The sequence below is a fragment of the Nannospalax galili genome, unplaced genomic scaffold (assembly GCF_000622305.1).
Source record: "Nannospalax galili isolate Female #2095 unplaced genomic scaffold, S.galili_v1.0 scaffold955, whole genome shotgun sequence".
Classification (NCBI taxonomy): domain Eukaryota; kingdom Metazoa; phylum Chordata; class Mammalia; order Rodentia; family Spalacidae; genus Nannospalax; species Nannospalax galili.
This window is the reverse complement of record NW_008336901.1, coordinates 890,402-911,211: the sequence shown is the minus strand read 5'-3', so window position 1 is coordinate 911,211 and position 20,810 is coordinate 890,402. Positions and strand designations below refer to the sequence as shown.

General features: G+C 36.5%; 1 protein-coding gene across 3 annotated transcripts in view; it reads right to left on the bottom strand.

The window, feature by feature from the left end:
- The window catches only part of Kcnt2 (potassium sodium-activated channel subfamily T member 2), a 405,448-nt gene that overhangs the window by 147,238 nt on the left and 237,400 nt on the right, over positions 1-20,810 (bottom strand). For all 3 annotated transcript variants that reach the window (XM_008831578.2, XM_008831577.2, XM_029562800.1), the window contains exon 13: positions 9,247-9,355. In XM_008831578.2, coding sequence (XP_008829800.1) covers positions 9,247-9,355 — 109 coding nt within the window. The remainder of the gene's footprint in view (positions 1-9,246; positions 9,356-20,810) is intronic.

Genomic DNA, 20,810 nt, shown 5'->3' with positions numbered 1-20,810 from the left:
AAGTGATAAATACCTTCTATCCATTTTTAGAACATTTTCATATATATATATATATTATATATACACACACACACACATATATATAACTTTTGTTTATTTTTTTAGACATAGTCTCATTATATAGTCAAGGTAGGCCTGGAACTTGGTATGTAGCACAAGCTGGCCTTGAACTCATAATCTTCCTACATCTACCTGCTGAGTACCGGGATGATGGGTGTGTCCAGCCATAGTCAGCTCTCTCACATATTTTATATTGTGACTTTTTGTACTAAATTCTATGATCTACTTCAGCTGACTGTTAGTATATGGTATACAGTGAGGCTCGAGATTACCTTTTTTCCAGAAGTGATACTCAGGCAATTCAGATCTATTCATGGAAGACTACATGTTTCCTTCCCACACTAACTAACCCAACATTGAACCTTCTTGTGGGATGCATTCTCTTCAATTCTATTTTATTATCAGTATAACTCCAAGCTGATTAAAATAACTCAGCATTGCTATAAGTATTTAACTAGCTATTATATTAATCAATTTTTAACACAGATCTTCTCACAGTTGTAGCCAATAAAATATCATGTTTTTCTTTACTAACTTTAGGATAACATTGTTAATCTTAAAATGACCCTGTATAATTTTAATTTTAATTGAAATACTCATTATTTTATAGATTAATTTGTTTATAATGAACATGTTAACAATATTGAGTAGTATGGTTCACAAAAATGGCATATCAATATATTTTCTGTATTTATTTCAGCAGTTTATAATTTCATCTTATATTGTACTTATCTCATTAAATATTAGCCTATGGGTTTAATAATTTGTTATAATTGTACATGTTATATTTAGATTTAATTTTATTATTACAAATAAAGGAAAATAAAATTACTTTGTTTTGATATTTCCAGTTTGATAATTCTAAAAGCTTTATTTCATTCATTATCTTTTTATTTGTTTAATTTTATGTGTATGAGTGTTTTGTAAGTGCACCCTTTTCATGCAATGCTGCCAGAGGCCATAAGAGGGCATCAGGTCCTCTGGAACTGGAGATAATAGAGGGTTGTAGTCACCATGTGAGTGATGGGAGCCAAACCCAGGTCCTCTGCAAGAGCACCTAATGCTCTTAGCCACTGATCCATCTCTCCAGCCCTCATCTTTTTTAATGGAAATATTCATATAAGATACAGATACAAATACTTCTACTAATTCCTTTCCAACATGTATAGTTTAATTACCAATTTTTCCTGCCTTATTATATAGGCTAGGGCATGGAGAATGGAAGCAATAGGAGTAAACATCGCTTACTTCTCCTCATTATTAGAATTAAGTATTCAGTATATAGACATGAAGCATTAAACTATGAAGCCACTTCTCTTCCCAGTGGGTACCAGTTGTGTGAAGAATGGATATTACTTTTTTAAAATCAAAAGTTTCTACAGTATCTACTGCTGTCATCATATAGTTTATTTCCCCTTAATATGATAATGAGGTAAAATTTATGTGATTTTAAATTGTGTACAACTTTTGTCATAGTGAGGTAAACTGTTTGCTCAAAATGTATTCCTTTATGTTATTAAATTTGATTTGATTTGTTGAAGATATTTTCATGTTTCATCAGAAATATGTCTATAATTATATATATTGTGTGTATATGAATACATATGTGTGAGCACAGTGTATGTGTGTGTAGTGTATGTGCATATGTATGTGAATCCTCATGCTTGTGCCTTTAAGGAGGCCAAAGACATGTGGTGTCCTGCTCTACCACCCCCTGCTCTATTCCTTTGGGACAGGATGTTGCTCCAAACTTGGGGCTGGATAGGAACCACAATGGTCATCCTGGCTCTGTCATCACAGCGCTGGTGTTACAGGCACATAAGGTCATGTTTGCACAGCAAGTCATCTTAACTACCAAGTCATCTCTCCAGTCCATCTTTTCTTTCCTCCTCTGTGTTTTTAACTTATTCAAATGAGACTATCGTCATAAAATTTAGAAGGAAATTGTTCCCTGCTCTTTATTTTCCCAAAGTGTATTAGTGCAAGACAAAGTGATTCTACCTTAATCAGTGTCACTAAGAATTTCCTATTCATTGATATGTTCAGTAGTTTTTATTTGTAATGTTACTTTCCAAAATGTTTACATTTTGATTTCATTCTTTTGAAATGTAGCCATTCATTTTGGTAAATCAATTAAATACCTTGAAGGTTTGTTTTCTTGTTTCTTTGTTTATTCATTTGTAGTCTATGCAAAAGCAGTATATTGGGAACAGAATTAATTCTAAGATAGCCTTCAAAATTTCGGCCTTTTGGAGTACAATTCTTAACCAATGCTCATGGGCACAGGCAATGCATGTATGATGATGTCTTTACCCTACACAACAAAGATAAATGAGTTGGCTTTGAGCTAATAGGAAAGACTTTCTAGTGGGTCTTAACCTTAATGAGGTGCTGATGTTTCCTACAAAAAGAGAGCTGAAGCTGTGATAAGCACCATCCTGTTGACATGGAAGAAAATAAAATGCTGTCTTCAGAATGGATACATGGTAGAGAATGGAGGGCTACCCCTGGGAGCAGAGGCCTCTGTTCCACATTTGACAGTGTCAACAATGTGCTAAGAAACTGTGTTCTTAGAAGATGAAACACAGCCTCAGATGGAATGTCTCCATTGCTGAATGCTTAGTTCTTGATCAAGTTGCTCAGATAACCAATTCCTTGAATCCTGACTCACAAAAACTAATGGATAACAAATTGAATTGAGATGTTTTAAACTGACATGATAGTAACAATTTGCTATATATTAAAGAGAAAACTAACACAGATCAATTTGGAGTGGCTACACGACAGAGATGATGCAACCTTCTCAACACATTCTATGTCCTGTGAAATTTCCAATGTCCCCCTCCACCATGGGAACAGAAGTCTCCTTGTCCTCTGTGGATTTTTCTATTTATACTTGGCAGCTTGCATCCAGCCTTTGGATTTTCATTTTATGCAAGTGTAAATTGACACTAAAAAAATGTATAGGGAGATGTATTTTGATTTGTGGTGCTTGTGTATATATACACACATAGATATTTGTGTTCTTCTCTTTTGAATGTTTAATTGAGATAAGTGTTAGGTGGTTAAGTGTTGTAAATCTATATTATTATATTTAGGTTATGAGGTACTAAAGGACTAAGCATTCCTCAAAGACCTTATCATCTACTATAAGATATCTAATGCATTTGTGTTTGTACGTAGGATAGTCATATCATGTTAGACTGAATTATGACCTTGCCATTGTTTTCATTTGAAAATTAAGCTTGACATAAGGAGATGTAATTGTGTGTCAGGTCAACAAGGGGTGGACTCCTGATGGTTAATCCTAGGTGTCAATTTTACTGATTCTAGGATTAAGTGAAATGAGGGAGAGAGAGAACTTTTTGATTGTTTCATTTGAAATGGAAGACCCAGCCTAAATGTGGGTGTTACCTTCTGATGGCAGTCCATAAAAAAGGCTATGGCAGAAGGGAGCTCTTGCTTTTTGCTGCTTGTTTCTCTCTCATTGGTGAGTTTGTCTTGCTGCTGTGATCAACTTCTTTGGATTCCAACATAGAATGAAGACTACCAGATCTCCCTGATTCCATCAGGCCTTCAGCACCAGATTGGAACAGCTGAGGCATCCAGTATTATGAACTGAGCAACTATCGGATTCTCAGCCACCCCAGTGTAGTACAGTCATTGTTGGATTACTAGGACTTTATCCTGTAAACTAATCTAATAAATCCATATATCCATATATAAATAATATATTATATATTTAACATTATATATAGATATATAGTAATGATATATAAAGCACACAAAAGTGATGAGATGAAGAAACAAATAAATGCTTCCTCACTTTTCTTTGGGTCTCACAATTGACTAAATAGACAGAACATGCATGGAATGGTTCATGAATCTGTTCTCTATTATCACAGCCTTGATTCAATTTCTCAGCCTCTCTCACCCAAACAACTAAACTAACTTGCTAAATAATCACTCCTAGGAGATTCTTTTTATCCTCTCCACTGTACTCCGCATTTCCTACTTCTACTTTGTTATCTGTTTAAACTCTATGTCTTTTCCTAACACTTTGGTTAACTTCTCATTGCCTCAGCAAAATGTCAATTCTGTAGTAAAACATAATTTATAATGAGCAATCAGTAGTGTCTATGTAGAGTAACTAAAAACAAGGATAAATTAAACAAATTTCTCACAATACTGGTCATCTCTCCTTGCTTACCTTCTGATTATTAAGAACTAATTCTTTGGGACTTAATAATTGCATTTTAAGAAATCATCATGCACACACAGGTGCCCTCAGATGCAGGCAAAACACTCATACAGAACAATAAAAATAAATTAAAAAAATAAAAACAAACATTGTCAATAAATAGCCAGAGAAACTAAAGTGTGTAGATGGAGAGGGTTATCAAAAGCTGGGAAAGGGGATTATAAGGTTAAGAGATCGGTTGGCTGACATGGTTTCCTTGTGTCTTGCCTTTATCATTCTTTTCAGAGTGTGAAGTAAAGAAAATGAGCAATTTCTTCTGGGATAAAGAGATCACTGCCTTCATCTTAGCACCAGGGCAGACAACAAACTGCTTGTACAAGGATTCGTGAGAGCATCTTAAATAACAAAAAATGAGGTACAAAGAATAAATATCTGCTCTGCACAAAGCATGTATCTCAAGGAACCACATTACAGTCTGACAATCATAGGTCCAGCCCTTGGAAAAATATGCCTGATGTTCCCAAAGGCAGCAGAATAAATATATTTTCAGAATCATAAGAATGGCTGAGATGTATATAATCATTTGAGAAATTAATGAAAAAGCATAAAGATTCTAAGAGTTAATCAAATTATAATTGATCTATATGACCTACAAGATGGCCTGGAAAACCTACTGTGAGGTATTAAGTTACTCAGATATTAATCAGAATAAAGTGGAAAGATAGTTAGGTTACTTAACAGAAGTCCACACTGAAATGTTAAATGCCACTAAAATGAAAAACAAATATTACTTTTTTAGTTGGTTAAGAAGAATGAAATCCAGGATTATATTTTTACTTAAAAATAATTTATCCAAATAGAAATAGCTTATTTTAATAAAATTAACCCTTGTGATAGAAGACATTATAATTTATGGGATGATGTAGAATACAGGGGTTATGTGTGAACTCTGTGACATCTAGTCTAACTCTAAAACTACTTCACTCTTCTGCATTCTTCCTTCATACCACACCACTTCCATTCTATACCTCCTTCCTGGAAAGCCCCCTGCCCCTAGGCCTCATTAGTTTCCTGACTTCTATGGTACTCTAAATTAAATACTCATAGCTAAAGATTAAATGATAGCATCTACATATAAATTAAAACGTGATATTCATCATTCTGGGTCTGCGTTACAAACTCAATATAATGTTTTACAGTTCCATCCATTTACCTGAAACTTTCATAATTTCACTTTAAGGCTATTTTAATTCTCAGAATCTTTAAAGGAAAAATGCAGTGAAACTAGAACTGGTAATGAGACAGAATTTAAAGACATAGTCTGAAGCGATGTGTTAGGAAATACTGGCAACATCTGAATACGAGCTGGAATCATGAATTATTTTCGGTTCAGGAGTAAAGAATTTAAATTGTGGGTATGAAGCAGAACTTCCTTATTCTCAGGAGAATCTTGCTGAAGAGAAAACATGGGTGGGGGAAGAGGGGGAGAGAGAGAGTTTCTATGTATGTATGTATGTACGTATGTATGTATGTATGTATGTATGTATGTATGCACATATGTATGTTTGTATGTATACACAGAGATTAACCAAAGAAGCAAAATGTTAACAATCACCAAATGAGGATTGACTGTACGCAGGTTCTCATTACTTCATAATTTGTAAAGTGTAAGTAGGATTTCTCAGAGTAAACAAAGAGCTAGGAAAGATGTTTTTTCAAAAGATTTTTTAATATACTATCAAACATGGCTTTATGTTAAACAGTTTCTCATTAACTCTATAATGATAAAACACTGAAAGAGAAAAGATTTCCATGAAGAAAGAGTAAAACTTAAAATTTTATTATTTCATGTTTTTGAAAATATAGAAATCCAAAACATTGTGCTCTTATGTAGATTGCAAAAGTGAAGTTTAAGATGATGTTTATGTGGGTGTTATATGGGAAATGAAGAAATCATTCTGCATGAAAATCTCACACTTTACCATTTGGAGAAAGTCAAGCCTGCACAACCATATGCTATTTAGAAACAGCTAAGATAATTTCCAATATTTATATTGCTTAGAAATATTTCACACTCTTTTCTGGGTAGGAGAAAGTGAAGCACTATACTATCAAATGGTTACTTGAAATGGATAGTGGCTAAGCAGAAACAACTTTTCTTTGTTTTTGTCAAACCATTTCTCCTAGACATGTGTGTTGTACACATGTATCATTTATGATAATACTTTTGTAATGGCATACTATCTAATATAAGAAAAGGGTATCATTTGCAATACTGTGAAAGATATTGCTAAACATATATTTACTTTGGATCTATGTTCACCTTCTTATTGTAATTACGCTTTTTAATTACTTGGAGAACTAACTCCTACAGTTCTAGTGGAATGATTCATCCTTTAGGCTTGTTTTAATTGTGAAGTAGAAAATATTTCATTCAGTATCCACTTTACTACAGAAATATGACTTTTCTTTCATTCATTAAGTACAGACAGATTACACTACACATAAAATATATTGATGTGGAAATTGGAATTCATGGACAATTCACAATTTCACTAATTGATTTTTTGAAAGCCTTACTCAGACATATGGATGAAATTGTGACAATTTGATTTTTATGTCTATTTATGTGCTTAAATAAGTAGAAATTTATCAGAATAACTAACCAATGTTTGAAAGAAAATTAGATGAAAAGGAAAACAAAAATGAATATTTTTACATAATATAACACTTTACTAGAGGGAACGGGAAAAGAGTGTTAACCTAAATTTAACTGTTAGTTCATTCTTATAACATTAATTTTATCTCACACTTATATTTTAAGGGTAATTTAATCTGACACAGCACATATTGTTTTGTGGTGGGGACTTTTTGTATGTATTGAGGTTTTCTTGGTTTTTTGAGACAGGATCTCCCTGAAGCCCCTGTTGGTAAAACCAAGCTGGGAAGCTGGACTCCATCTCACAGAGAGCCACCTGGCACCACCTCAGACCATTTAAACCACACAGCAATGGGCCACACAGGATGGATTTGGCTCCAAGGGACCATCATTTTAACTACCTCCCACACAAATAGACAGCTTCATACACTACTTTTTCAGAGGAAAAGTCTGTATCTTATAAATTTTTTGATGAGATTTAAAATATGGGTTTAAGAGCCTCAAACACCTCTCTAAACATTTTATGGCATTTTAATGAAACTACAATGCTTTCATCTTTTCATACTATAAAAAGAGTTCCATTTGAGATGCTATAATCTCAGCTATAAAAGGTTTAAGTACTATTAAGAGGAATTCCAACATGTGTTAAAATAAGAGATATTGAGATGAACTACAGAGGAATTGTTAAATAATGAATTCATTTTGGTAGATGTATTAAAATAATGTCAAGTGAAATGTTTGAAAGAAGATCAATACAAACAGTCTCTGCAATATTTTACATATGAAATTTTAGCACATTTCAAAAATCTGTGGGGATCGTGTTAATAGCTAGCTAATTGAACAAGAATTGACGTCTACACACATTCAAAACTGCATATTGTCTTCCCAGAGTATATGTTGTAGCTATTATAAGGTTTAAATCCAGTACCATTAACTGCAGAGCTAGAATGTTTCAGAAATTATTTTCTAATATTTACCACTAAGCCTAACTAGTGGAATAGATACAGTATGTATATTACAGCTTTTCAGTAGGACAAGAAAATAGTACTCTGAACACTAATTGATGCACCTGAGTCTTAAATGTCTTAAATGCTGGCATTTGAATTTAATATTTTGCTTTTATTACTTTGCCTACTGCTAATACCATTACTGCTACTGTTATGCTTCTTTTACTGTATAAATGATAATTAGAAATGAGAGGAATTACTTAACACGGCCTGTGGATGAGCACTTAATGAAGTCCTTCAAGCATGCTTTTCCAATTCCCACACAAAGTCATCACAATAAAACTACTTTTATGTGTCATTTTTCAGCTCTGGAAACAGGTTTACAGGAGACCTGGCACCACCTCAGACCATTTAAACCAAAACCTCTGTAATGAATACTTCTAAAAAATATTCCAAAGACATACTAATATGTACAGGGCACTCCACAATATGGAGGGGGAAATGATGATGTCATTTGTGGTAAGGCTAGAATAAATAAGGTGGATCAAACTCAGTAGCATTAATTTCATGCTTTTTTATTGTTAAAAATTATTTTGTTTGTGTTTTTCTTCCAATATAATAAATCACCAAGTTAGTATTTTAAGATATGTGGATACAGTCTGAAAAACATTTTTGTGGCATATTACTATAATGACATATTTTAATAACTTTTGACGCTTTAGACTGTATAATTATAATACAGTACACCACATGGTTGTTATGCTTGGGGAGAAATGTACATGACTTACTAAGTAAAAATTAGTTCTTTCTCCCAAAGAAACACTTAAAAAATTAAATACCATTTTATTGTTCAGTTTCCTATCAATTCAAAGCATAATGTCATGTGATCAAGAATTTAAAAAGCAGTGTTTCTAAAACACAAATCAGCAAAGCATCATTTTCTTGAATTATTCTTAAAGTATATGTCTCAATTTAAATAAACCTCAATATACCCAAATACATATCAATACATTACTTTGCAATATACTGTATACTTAATTATGCTTTCAATAGTCTAAATACCAAAGTATCAACTTTTATAAACTTAAAGGCAAATGAATATACTTTTAATCTGAATTTGTCTTATCCACAAGTTTTTCACACGGTAAATTCGGGTGAAAAACTGCCAAGCTACGTTCTAAAAGGTAAAGATTCATCTCAAATATTCCATTTTCAATATATCAGAGATTTTCTTTTAAAAGAAATAAATGATTAAAAGAGAACCCCATCTGTTCTGTAGAATCAGGAACAAATTAAATAGTCACTGGCTTTAGAGCATAACTTTTTCACAATGAGCACTTGAAGAAATTCAGAGGATGTCTTTCCAGATCAAAACTTACCAGCGAATTTGATATGGAATTTATTTTCAGGTTTTAATATCTGGACATACAAAGGACAATTGGGAGCAAAATCTTTTACAGCCCATGCTCTCAAAATTGTTTGGTGATCCTGAAATGATAAAAATAAAATTATCCTGAGATAAATTTAAAAGTATAAGTATTAAATTTATAGCACAAATTAAAAAAAAAACAGTAAGACTTTATTAAACAGTAAAGTTGACAGTCAAAAGGTAAACATAAAAAATAATCTTGAGGTCATTTTGTTTTTGTTTTTGTTTGTGGTGTTTGAGACACTGTTTCATGTATCCCAGTCTGCCTTTAAACCTGCTATGCAGCTGAGAAATACCTAGAAACTTATGATCCTTCTACCTCTGTCTCAGGAGTACTGAAATTACAGGCTTTTACCACCAAACTCAGCTGAAGTTTTTTTTTTTTTTTAAGAATATTTACTATTTCTATAAAAGGCTAACAATTCTTAATTCAATCAGTACTAATTACTAAGAGATAGACAATATAGATCGAGAGAAGAGAAGCTAAACAAACATAAACATAATCTAAATCATAGCACAACTAATGTGGTATTAGTTATAATGGCAATCTCCACAGGGATTCATAATATCAACATATTTTGAAATATTGGCAAAAGGAAAGCAACTGTAGCAAGTGTACACAGAGTACAACAGCACTTTAATACAGCAGCAAAGGGTAAAGCTTCAGGTCTGTTCTTGTGTTCATCTGTGTGTGCAGAGTGGTAAAAATTCTAAGATGTCATAAAACATATTGCAGACATTCTACCACAAGTTCAGATATTAAGAGAACCAAATTGTAAATATAGGCTTAAAGTGAACTCTTAAACATCACTAAGTAGATAAATAATAATTTAATGAAATGATAAGTAAGGACAGATTATTAGAAAAACATTTCACATAGTTAGCAGATACCTTCTATAAATGGATGGTGCAGGGTGTTAGGAATTAGGAGTTAGAGCTCTCTCCCTATAAACTGAGAACTCTGTCTTTGGGGAATGTTAGGGTAGATATTCAAAGAGTCTCTGGAAAGGAAAAGCAACCAACCTCAGACAAACCACAATGACCCTTTCATTAGTCAATGAGCGGTGACTACCGACCAGTGGGGGTCTGGAATAGCCAAACAGCAAGGAACCTTAAGTACTTTTGTCTAGGTAAAGGGAGCTATAGGGGTTGAGTAGAGAGTTCAAGGCCTATATTCTGTCCTAACAGATAAGGGTCTCATCTCAGAAGGACTTGTAGGAGAAAATTCAAGGTCTAGATTTTTTTCCTCCTATAGCAGAGCAGCTGGAGTCCTAGATAGGCTTGTTGGTGAGGCTTTATGGTTTGGAGGTTGACGAAGGTCTACCTTCACAGGGTAACACTGCCCATACAATAGTCAATAGCTTCGTATTGGTACTAAAATTAATTTAACTAAAATTAAATAAATAATTTGTTTCTTCAAATACACTAGCCACATATGGCTAATAGCTTCTCTAGTGGTTAATACAGTTATATAAAGTTCCACTTGATAATACTGTGAGAGGAAGAAGAAGATAAAAGCACTCCCTCACATCTGTGTGTGATACAAGCAGACAGGCCAGATTGAATGTTTAAATTCAGAAAGAAGAGACTGTCCTAGTACATGGTAATTTCTACAGTCTAGATTTTTGAGAACCTACCCTCAAATATGCATGTTAAGGTATTTACTCCTCTTGTGAAGTTACCAGGACAAGAAGCCTTTGGAAGGCCCCCTCGCAAGGTCACTTCCCAAGGATCATATCCTTCCAAAGAAACAATCAGTGCTTTTATAAAAAACAGTCCAGAGAGCTCCCAGGCCCCTTCAGCCATATAAGGACAGAGCAAAAACATGTCTGTGAACCAGGAAGTCAATTCTTATTCCTTGACCTTGGATCTGCTTATCCCTTGACCTTAGATATTCTCATCTTCACGTTGTGAGAAGTAAATGCACATTTATTTTGTGAAAGCGGAAGGCTAATAGAGCCGAAGAGCAGCAATGGACTCAGGAGATGTCCAGGAGGACAATAACTGCACTATGAATGTTCATCAACTGAGTATCCGTTACTTAACATAACATACTTTGAAATCTGATCTTACAGTATTACAAAGAATTTTGTGGTTCGTGTTTATTATTTCCTTCACAGACTTTAAAAGGTAAAGAAAAAGAAATTGAATAAAATCATTGTTTGTGTAAAAAGATACCAAAATACAAATTTGGTTTTTTTTGCTTTTTTTTTTTTTAACAGGGTCTTCCTAGTCCCAGTCCACCTAGAACTCACTATGTAGACCAGGGTGGTCTTGATCTCACAGACATTCACCCGCCTCTGCCTCCCAAGTGCTGGGATTACAAACATGTGCCATCATGCACAGCATAGCCAAAATACAATATTTAATTAATTTCATTTAATGCTAAGTTTAAAGTGATGGACTATTTATGATGTTTATCCCACAGGTACCTGATATCTAACTGGACTTGGACAAAATAGGGTTCCCCAATTATAAAACACAGATATGTTTCTTTCACACAGCACTGTTATAATGACAACACATAGTACATAGCTGACGATAAGTGCTGAATAATAAGTACTTATTATTTGAATCACCTTAAAAATAGTAGAAATAGCAGGGTGTGGTGGCACACACCTTTAATCCCAGCACTTGGGAGGTAGAGGCAGGCGGATCTGTGTGAGTTCAAGGCCAGCCTGGCCTACAATGCTGAGTTCAAGGACAGCTGGGGCTTACCCTGTTTCAAAAAAGATCAAAAAAAAAAAAGTAGAAATAACAAAATTAAGGATACGTAGATTTTTTTTTTTTTTTTGGTCTTTTTGAGACAGGCCCTCCCTGTAGCCCCACTCACTATGGAACTCACTATGTAAACCAGGCTGGCCTTGAACTCACAGAGATCCACCTGCCTCTGCCTCCTGAGTGCTGGGATTAAAGGCGTGCACCACCACGCCCGGCCCAAGGATAGAATTTTTAGCTCTAATCTTAGACTAATATTTGCATGCCATCAATAACAATGCAATGAAATGTACCACTCTGGTGGAAGAGGAAATGTGATGTGCACAGATCTACCAGTATTAATAAGTTCCTTATAAATTGTCCTTGCAGATGTAAATATAAACCCTGGTTTAAAATATATCAAATAACCACATGAGGCTTTTACAAATGAAGAGAAGTAAATAGCTTTTGTAGTGGATTTAAACTCGGGAGAAGTGACTTGCATGCTACAATTTTCCTTGTCTGCTCTTCTGATCTGAGGCCATTTCTATCTGGTTCTCAGCAGCATATGCTGATAAAATTCTATGACAAACCTACCAGTAGGACTTAGGAAGAAGCCTGGAACAATCAGCAACACTACAGTTTGGTAAAAGGAAGGAGAGAAGGGAAATGACAAATTCTACATATAAATTGATCTATGTTTGGCTGACCCATGAGCCATGCAAACCTGAGGGAGAATCAATGGAATTTAAACTGATACTTTAAACCATTACTGATATCAAGGGTAATAGATTATGCCGTTTGGGTTAAGATAAACTATCTCTCTATTAAAATAAGAATGCAACCCTCCCGCTGCAGGGGTTCTCTCACTAATTCTGTACTTTACTTTCATCCTTCATAACACCCCTTTTTTTTTTCTTTGAGACAGGGTCTCCCTGTAGCTACTGGTGACCTGGAATGCACTATGTACATACCAGGCTAGCCTCAATCTCATAGAGTCCCGCCTGCCTCTGCCTCTTGTGTGCTGGGATTAAAGGCATGTGCCACCATGGCTACACTCTGCAACACCATTTTAAAATGAAGTCTACCTGTACTTGGCCACTTCAGATCCTCAAAGTTCATTCCTCATGCTAAGAAGTCTACAGCTCCTATCACAGCCATGGCACCACTGACTACTTCTCCACTGCTAACTCTCCTTTCTCCACCTTGGTTTCTAACTTTCAGACATGGAACCATGTGTTCAGGCCATTTCTGACTGTCTTCTGCTCGTGTCTCTCATTCTTTAAAAATCTCACTTCCTGAGAGAGTCTTTCCTTCCAACTGCTTAGAGACTCATACAGAAACCTGTGGTATTTGGCCTGGTTGCATTTAGTTAATCTCACCTGCGTTTCGTTTTTCACCTGTTTGGTTTTGAGTATCGTTGTACTGTAGCTCACCTTGGTCTCAGACTCATAACAATCCTAACACCTGAGTGTCCCAAATGCTGGAATTACAGGCAGGACTATCAAGCCTGGCTATTAGTGATTAATTTATTTTTGTTTGTTCATTTGCTTTGAGATAGGTTTGTACTATGTAGCATAGACTGGCCTTGAACTCATGACAAGGCCTCATGAGTGCTGGATGCACAGACTTCAGCCTCCACACGTAGTGCAGTATTCTTCAAAGCTGATTTTCGCTAAGCACAAAGACAGACAAAGGCAAGAACCTGCTTTTGCTCTTTCTAAACCCTCACTAGCATCCATTTTCATTTCTTACATGGAAAATTTACAAAAACTATTTTCTGCTTGGCATGGTGGTTCATGCCTTTAAGCCCAGTACTCAGAAAGCAGAAGCAGATGGACCTCAGTGAGACAGAAGCCTGCAGCTACATAGGAAGTTCAAGGCCAACAGAGAGAGGAACCCTGTCTCAAAATTCAAACAAACCGAGAATAATAGACTGCAGCATGCATGTCCCTAAATAGGGCTCCTATATTAAACTGCCACCCAGGGCTCAAAGACCATTGTGGAGGGGCAGAAAGACGGTCAGAGCCAGGGGTAGTGGATGACCATAAGGAAACAGAGTTTTCCAGGAGGTTAAGAACTTGCTCATATGAACTTACAGCAATGGTAACAGCATGTACAAGATTCACGTAAACTCAAACCAGACAAAACACCATAGAACTGGGAAATAGGTAAGAAACCCCAACCTTAGCTGAGGAACTACACTACTGGATGAGAGAGAGTTAATCTTCTTTTAGTGAGTGACACTAGGTAGGTTAACCAGGCTCTATAGGATGAACTCACACAAAAGGATATCTAGGCACACAGACTTGACTCGATAGGCCTTAACATGTATGACAGAATGCATGAAATCTAGCAAGGGGGACACAGAGGGTGCAGGGAGGGAAGGAGATGGAAATATGATTAAGACATACCGTGTGCAATGCACAAAAATTCAATAGAAAATAGAGAAAAGTCAAACAAAAATTATTTTCTTCATTGCAGTAGGGTGAACATTAAATGAGGTGCTACAAAGACCATCAGGTAGTATTTTAGTAGACCAACATGTAGTATTTTAGTCCCATTCAATAGATGAGCGAATGAGACGAAGAACTTATCATAAAGGCCCATACATCTTCCTCCTTTTGAGACTTTATACTATTCTAAGATTGAGCAAGCATCAGTAATGCTGTGAGTGGTAAGTGGCTCAGCAAGTGAGGAAAGAGATGGGGTTGGCTTAGTATGACAAATGTTACATAAAGCAAAGAAACTTTAACAAAGTATGGTGGCACACACACTTAATCTCAGCACTCAGGAGGAAAAGGCAGGTGGATCTCTGCAAGATCGAGGTCAACCTGGTGTACATAGTGAGTTTCAGGCCAGCCTGTGCTTCAAAAGACAAAAAAAATAAATAAAAGAAAAAAGAAAGGGAGGGAGGGAGTATGACAAATGTTACATAAAGCAAAGAAACTTTAACAAAGTATGGTGGCACACACACTTAATCTCAGCACTCAGGAGGAAAAGGCAGGTGGATCTCTGCAAGATCGAGGTCAACCTGGTGTACATAGTGAGTTTCAGGCCAGCCTGTGCTTCAAAAGACAAAAAAAATAAATAAAAGAAAAAAGAAAGGGAGGGAGGGAGGGAGGGGAGGAAGGAAGGAAGGAAGGAAGGAAGGAAGGAAGGAAAGAAAGACTGACTCCAGTTTTGACTGAACATTTTTCCAGTCTCAGAACTTCCTCTGTGACCTGTCTCATCCACAGTAAGATAAGCAAGACAGAACTTCAGTCCCATCTGAGAAAGAGGAGGGAAGAAGGAAGGAAGGAAGACAGAGAAAGAGAGAGAAAGAGAAAGAGGGAGGAAGGGAGGGAGGGAGGGAAGAAACATTTCATTAACACTACTCACAAGGATTTCACCTTGCAAGATGCATTGCTGAGCATTAAGAAAGCCCAAGAGGTTTATACTAAATTCAACTTTCATAACTCAAATGGCAGAAAATTATTTGGCAGTGCTTTAAGGACATGATAAATCACTTTGCCAATGACAAGGATTGTTTTTTGAATGACCCATGAAAAAACAGATTTGGAATGAAATTTTATTCATGAATTATCAATCACCCATCGATGAGAATTTGCCATTGCAATTAGATTCTCAAATAGTATCTATGACACAGAAAACTATTAAAAAATTGACTTATCGGAGGCTGCTTTTGATTAAGTTTTCTGTTCATAAAATAGATCAGCAGCACTTGGCAGATGAAAACATCATCATTTTATATCCTTTCAGTGCATCATACTAACTTTCCTATCTTAGTCTTCATTTATTGAGTTCACTAATAACTTATAGCAAAATTCCATGATTAAAATCAATATAACAAATTAATGCATGTAAGTAAATATTTCCCAAATAGGGAGGCAATAGAACACATTTCTTGGTAGAACTGTACACGCAAACCCTCAATACATATTATGATAACTTTATTATTCTTTGAAAGTTTCATACATTTATACAATAAAAATTGATGGTATCCATCCACAACTAACTTCGTACGACTCAATGCTAGTACCGTCTACCCTATTTCCCTCCCAACTTCATGGCCTTTATTAAGAGTGACTCTCCCTCCCTCTGAAGCTATTAACTTCCAAAAGCTGTTTCAATAATGGTGAGGCCTCAGGGGCCCCTCCCCCATTTCTGCTGGAATTTTGACTGCCTTTGTCTTGTGCAGTATAGTTAACCACAGCAGCTCTGAGTGGAGGAATGCAACAGTCCCATCATGTCTAGAAGTCAGCATTTCACAGTTCTCTTCTTCCCCCACTGGCTCTTACATTCATTAATTCATAAACTCTGCATGGTGGGAGGTGGATATAGATGGTCCATCCATAGCTGAGCATTCATGGTTGTTTGTACTCTGCACTTTGAGCAGTTACATCTCTTCATTAACCACTTCCCATTACAAAACCTCCTCCCATTAATGAGGTTTTACATTAATTTATTTTTCTCATTAATTTATATATTTGAAGTTAATCCCTTATCACCAATGTTGCAGGGAAATTATTTTCTTCCAGTTTGCAAGATGACCTTCCAGTCTTTGATTTTTCATGTCTTTTCCCTTCCCTCTAACACTTTTAGTTGAATACAATCCTATATGCCTATCTTTAAAATGTTTACTTCCTGTGCATTTGGTGTCATACCCAAAGAAAAGATCTTCCCCTACGTTTTCTTTTAAGTGTTTTGCATGTTCAGAAATTAAGCTAAAGTCTGATCCACTTCTATTTCATGAACATAGTATAAATAAGGCTCAAATTTCTAATATTTCTTCTTTATTTAAAAAACAAAACAGAAAAGAATGTCAAGACTTAGACTTTTATTTTCAGTTTTTTGGGGGTTTTTATTTTTATTTTTTTGTCTTCTTTTTTGTTTGCTTCCTTGTTTTTTTGTTTGTTTTGTTTGGAGACAGGGTCTCCCTTTAGCTCCAGCTGACCTGGAACTTAACTATGTAGACCAAGCTGGCCTAGATCTCACATGGCTCTGCCTGCCTCTGCCTCCCAAGTGCTTGGGTTAAAGATATCTAGACTTTCTAAAAGCATTTGTGGAAGAGATAGTCTTTTACCCATTTTGTTTTCTTGTCAATTTTATCTAAGATTAAGTGACCAAATATCCATTGGTTTATTTGTTTATTTTTAAATTTGAAAAATTATGTTTTGTATGGGCTGGGCGTGGTAGTGCATGCCTTTAATACCAGCACTCAGGAGGCAGAAGCAGGTGGATCTCTGTGAGTTTGAGGCCAGCCTGGTCTACACAGTGAGGTCCAGGTCAGCTGGGGCTACAGATAGATCTTGTCTCAAAAAGACCAAAAAGAAAAAAAAAATTAAACTTTATTATTTTGTGAGGGGGAGTGATATGTGTGTGCATGTCTGAAGACAACTTGCAAGAGTTGATTCCTTCCTTCCACCAAACGTGGGTCTAGGAGAATGAACTCAGGTCATCAGCCTCGGCAGCAACACCTTTACACTCTGAGCTGCCTCCCAAGTCTCTCAGAGGCTCATTTTTAAGCTCTTTACTATGTTTCATTGGACTTTATTCATCTTTTTATGTTGATACAAGACTTTATCTAATTGTGGGATTAGGGTAAAGATGGCTTACAAAAATAAGTCTGAAAGTGTTTCCTCCTCTTCGATATTTAGGAAAATGCTGAGACATTTTGGAATTGATGCCTCCTTAAATGTTTAATATAATTCATGTGTGAAGCTCTCTGGTCCTGAGGTTTTCCTCTTTGAAATTTTTGATTATTGCTTTAATCTCATATTTTTTATTCTGTTCAAAATTTGTATTTCCACATAAATCAGTTTGGTATAGTGCATACATCTAGGAACATATCTCTTTCTTCTATGTTTCTGTTTCTTGCTATATAAATATCCATAGTACTCTCTTAGAATAATTTTAACTGTTGTCATACAACTATAGAATACCACTTTCAAAAAATTAGTGTGTTTGTGTGTGTGTGTGTGTGTGTGTGTGTGTGTATACATGTACCATGGTACGCATGTGGAGGTCAATGAACAACTTTTCAGAAGTTGGTCAGTTCTCTCCTTCCAGCTTGTTGAGGCAAAGTCTCTCTTGGTGTTTCTACCACTTCTCTGCATGCTCCAGGCTGAGCAGTCTTGGAGCTTAAGGACTATTGTGTCTACCTACAATCTGGTGGCACACTCCACTAAAACATTTGACTTGTAAGTGGGCTCTGAGAATCAAACTCAGGTCCACAGCCCTGCAAGACAAGTGCCTTTACTCACCGACCCATTTGTATGCAGCATCTCTTCTTTTATTTGTGAATGTACTCTCTCACTCTTTCACTTTTGCTCAACATATCTGAAAGTTTTCACCTTTGGTTTCAAAGACCAGCTTTACTCTGTTGATCTTTTCTATTATGTCCCAGACTGCACATTTATTCTGGTATATTCATTACTATTTCCTTACTTGAACTTTGTACTTACTTTCCCCTTCCCTGGACATTCTTGTTGCTGAGTTATGCTATCTTGGCTTATCCAGGAGCTGAGTTGTCTTGGGGTGACAAAGTAGTTAAAAATGCCCTGGAGACTCTCCAATACCATTTCATTGTCAGTGATTCATTTTTCATCTCCAGAACTTCCTTTTCATAGTGGTTTCCACTTCCTTCCCAGTGTGCATATGTTTTCATTCATGTCCTGTCAGCATATTTGCAGCTACATTTCAAAGTTTACTAATTGCATCATTTCTGTCACTGTTGTCTCTTTTCATAGAGACTGGTTATTTTTCCAATAAATATGGTTTTTGCCTACGTAGCTCGTCATTTTTTTCAAAGGATACTGTGATGCTGAGTGTCTACAGTTTTATTAACCTTGAAAAACATGGAGGTTTGTTTGGAAGTTTTTATATATTTCAGATTGTGTTTTAAACTTTGTTGTGCTGCTTTTAAAAGACTTTCATCCTGGAGCTGGTCTAGCTCTCTGCTTCTGCAGTGGCCTTTCTGGAGTCTCTCATTGCTCTCTGGGGCATTCCATCAGGTCCTCCACTCCTTTATGCTTAGGAGTCTAGTTTTTCTAACCCCAGACAGGACTTTGTTCTTATTTTTACTTATATGAAATTTTTCTTTTATTGATTATTGTTCTTTGCCTAGATTCATGCACTTTGATTCTGCCTATTTGACAGTGCTAGCTAGCCAAGTATCTTCAGGACCTCAGTGCAGATTACTGTGCCTTTATAGTGTCAATCATTTCCTCTTGGTACTGAGCATCACAATTCTATCATTTTTACACCTGCTAGATCTGAGCTAGAGCTCGCCTTATCAGCTCAGTGGGACTGCTGTGACATACTAAAATCACTTTTTCTGCAGGAGGAATAAAAAATATATCTGAGTAAACTAGAATTTGTGTCTGGGCTGATTCCACTGTGAACTTCCTCTCACAGACTGCAATTCTGAAACACCAAGTTCAGGTTGCTTGGTTTGAAAATATTTGTTTTTAAGCTCTTGTCCAGAATTCTCAGTGTGCACATGGGCATGCCCTTCTAACCCTCAATACTCCCTTGTGGCAGAAAGTAGAAGAGTCTCCTATTTACTTGTAAACACGTTTCAGACTTCTTTTAACACTGAAAGCAGCTCTAATATGATCACCAATGATCTTCACTTTGCTGATTCTGTGTAAGCTTTTGAAACATTTTGTTCATTTTGAAACTCTCTCTCTCTAATATATACTATAAGGAAACCCTGTCTAAACAAACAAAACAAAACAAAACCATATACATATATATATATATATATGTATATAAAGATTTGGTTTGAGAGATGCACTATTCTATGGATATAACAATAAGTCTTGTGCCCTCCTTGCCTTGACTCTCCCAGCCTCATTTACCCTTCCATCTCCACCGCCTTCTCTCCTCTGAGTTTGGACCCTGCCCCATTCCATGTCTTGGGGCCCCAGGCACCTGGGGAACCAATACTGCACCCTGATCCTTTTCATACAGACCAACCTAGTGCCTTCTCTGGGCCCCAGGAGCTCTGCTTCAGGGCCTGGCCCCGCCCTCACCTCCTTCTGCTTCCCTGGGCCTGCAGGACATGCTGCAGGCCTCTCTCTTACCTGTAGGCCTCTCTCCAGGGTAAGTCCATTGCACCCTCTATGCCTTGACGCCCCCAGCCTCATTCACCTTCATATCTTAGCCTCATGTCTCTCCTCTGAGTTTGGGCCAAGCCCCATTCCTTTTCTTGGGGCACCAGACACCTGGGGAACCAATACTGATCCTTGATCCTTTTCATCCAGACCAAAGTAGTGCCTTCTCTGGGCCCCAGGAGTACTGCTTCTGGGCCTGGCCCTGTTCTTAAACTCCTCTGCTTCCCTGGGCCTGTACCACCCACCAGCCTTTCTGGGATGCTGGGGCTGACCTTTCCTCTCCCTGACCCTTTAAATCCAGATGAACCAAGCTCCTCAGTGCAGCACACAGGAGGCCTTGGGGCCTCTTCCCACCCCATCTGCCTTTGCTTCTCTCCGTGGCATGGCCACCAGCTGCCCTAGAGCAGCATCTTTCCTGGGCCAGACTCCCAGGCCAGCCCAACGCCCACATGGGAACTCCTGAAGACAAAAGCAATCCGGCTACTCCAATATAAAATCAAAAGAGAGATTCGGAAGGTTAGACAAACCAGCTTTTCATGCCCAAAAAGTAAATCACAAAGACACACAAAATTCACAAAAAGAAGCACACCAAACTTGAAGGCTTGAGTCCCACACAAGAATCAGAAACTACAAAAGAAATTCACATGTCAAAATCACAGAGAAAAAAATGATAACATGAAAAACCAAAATAACATAT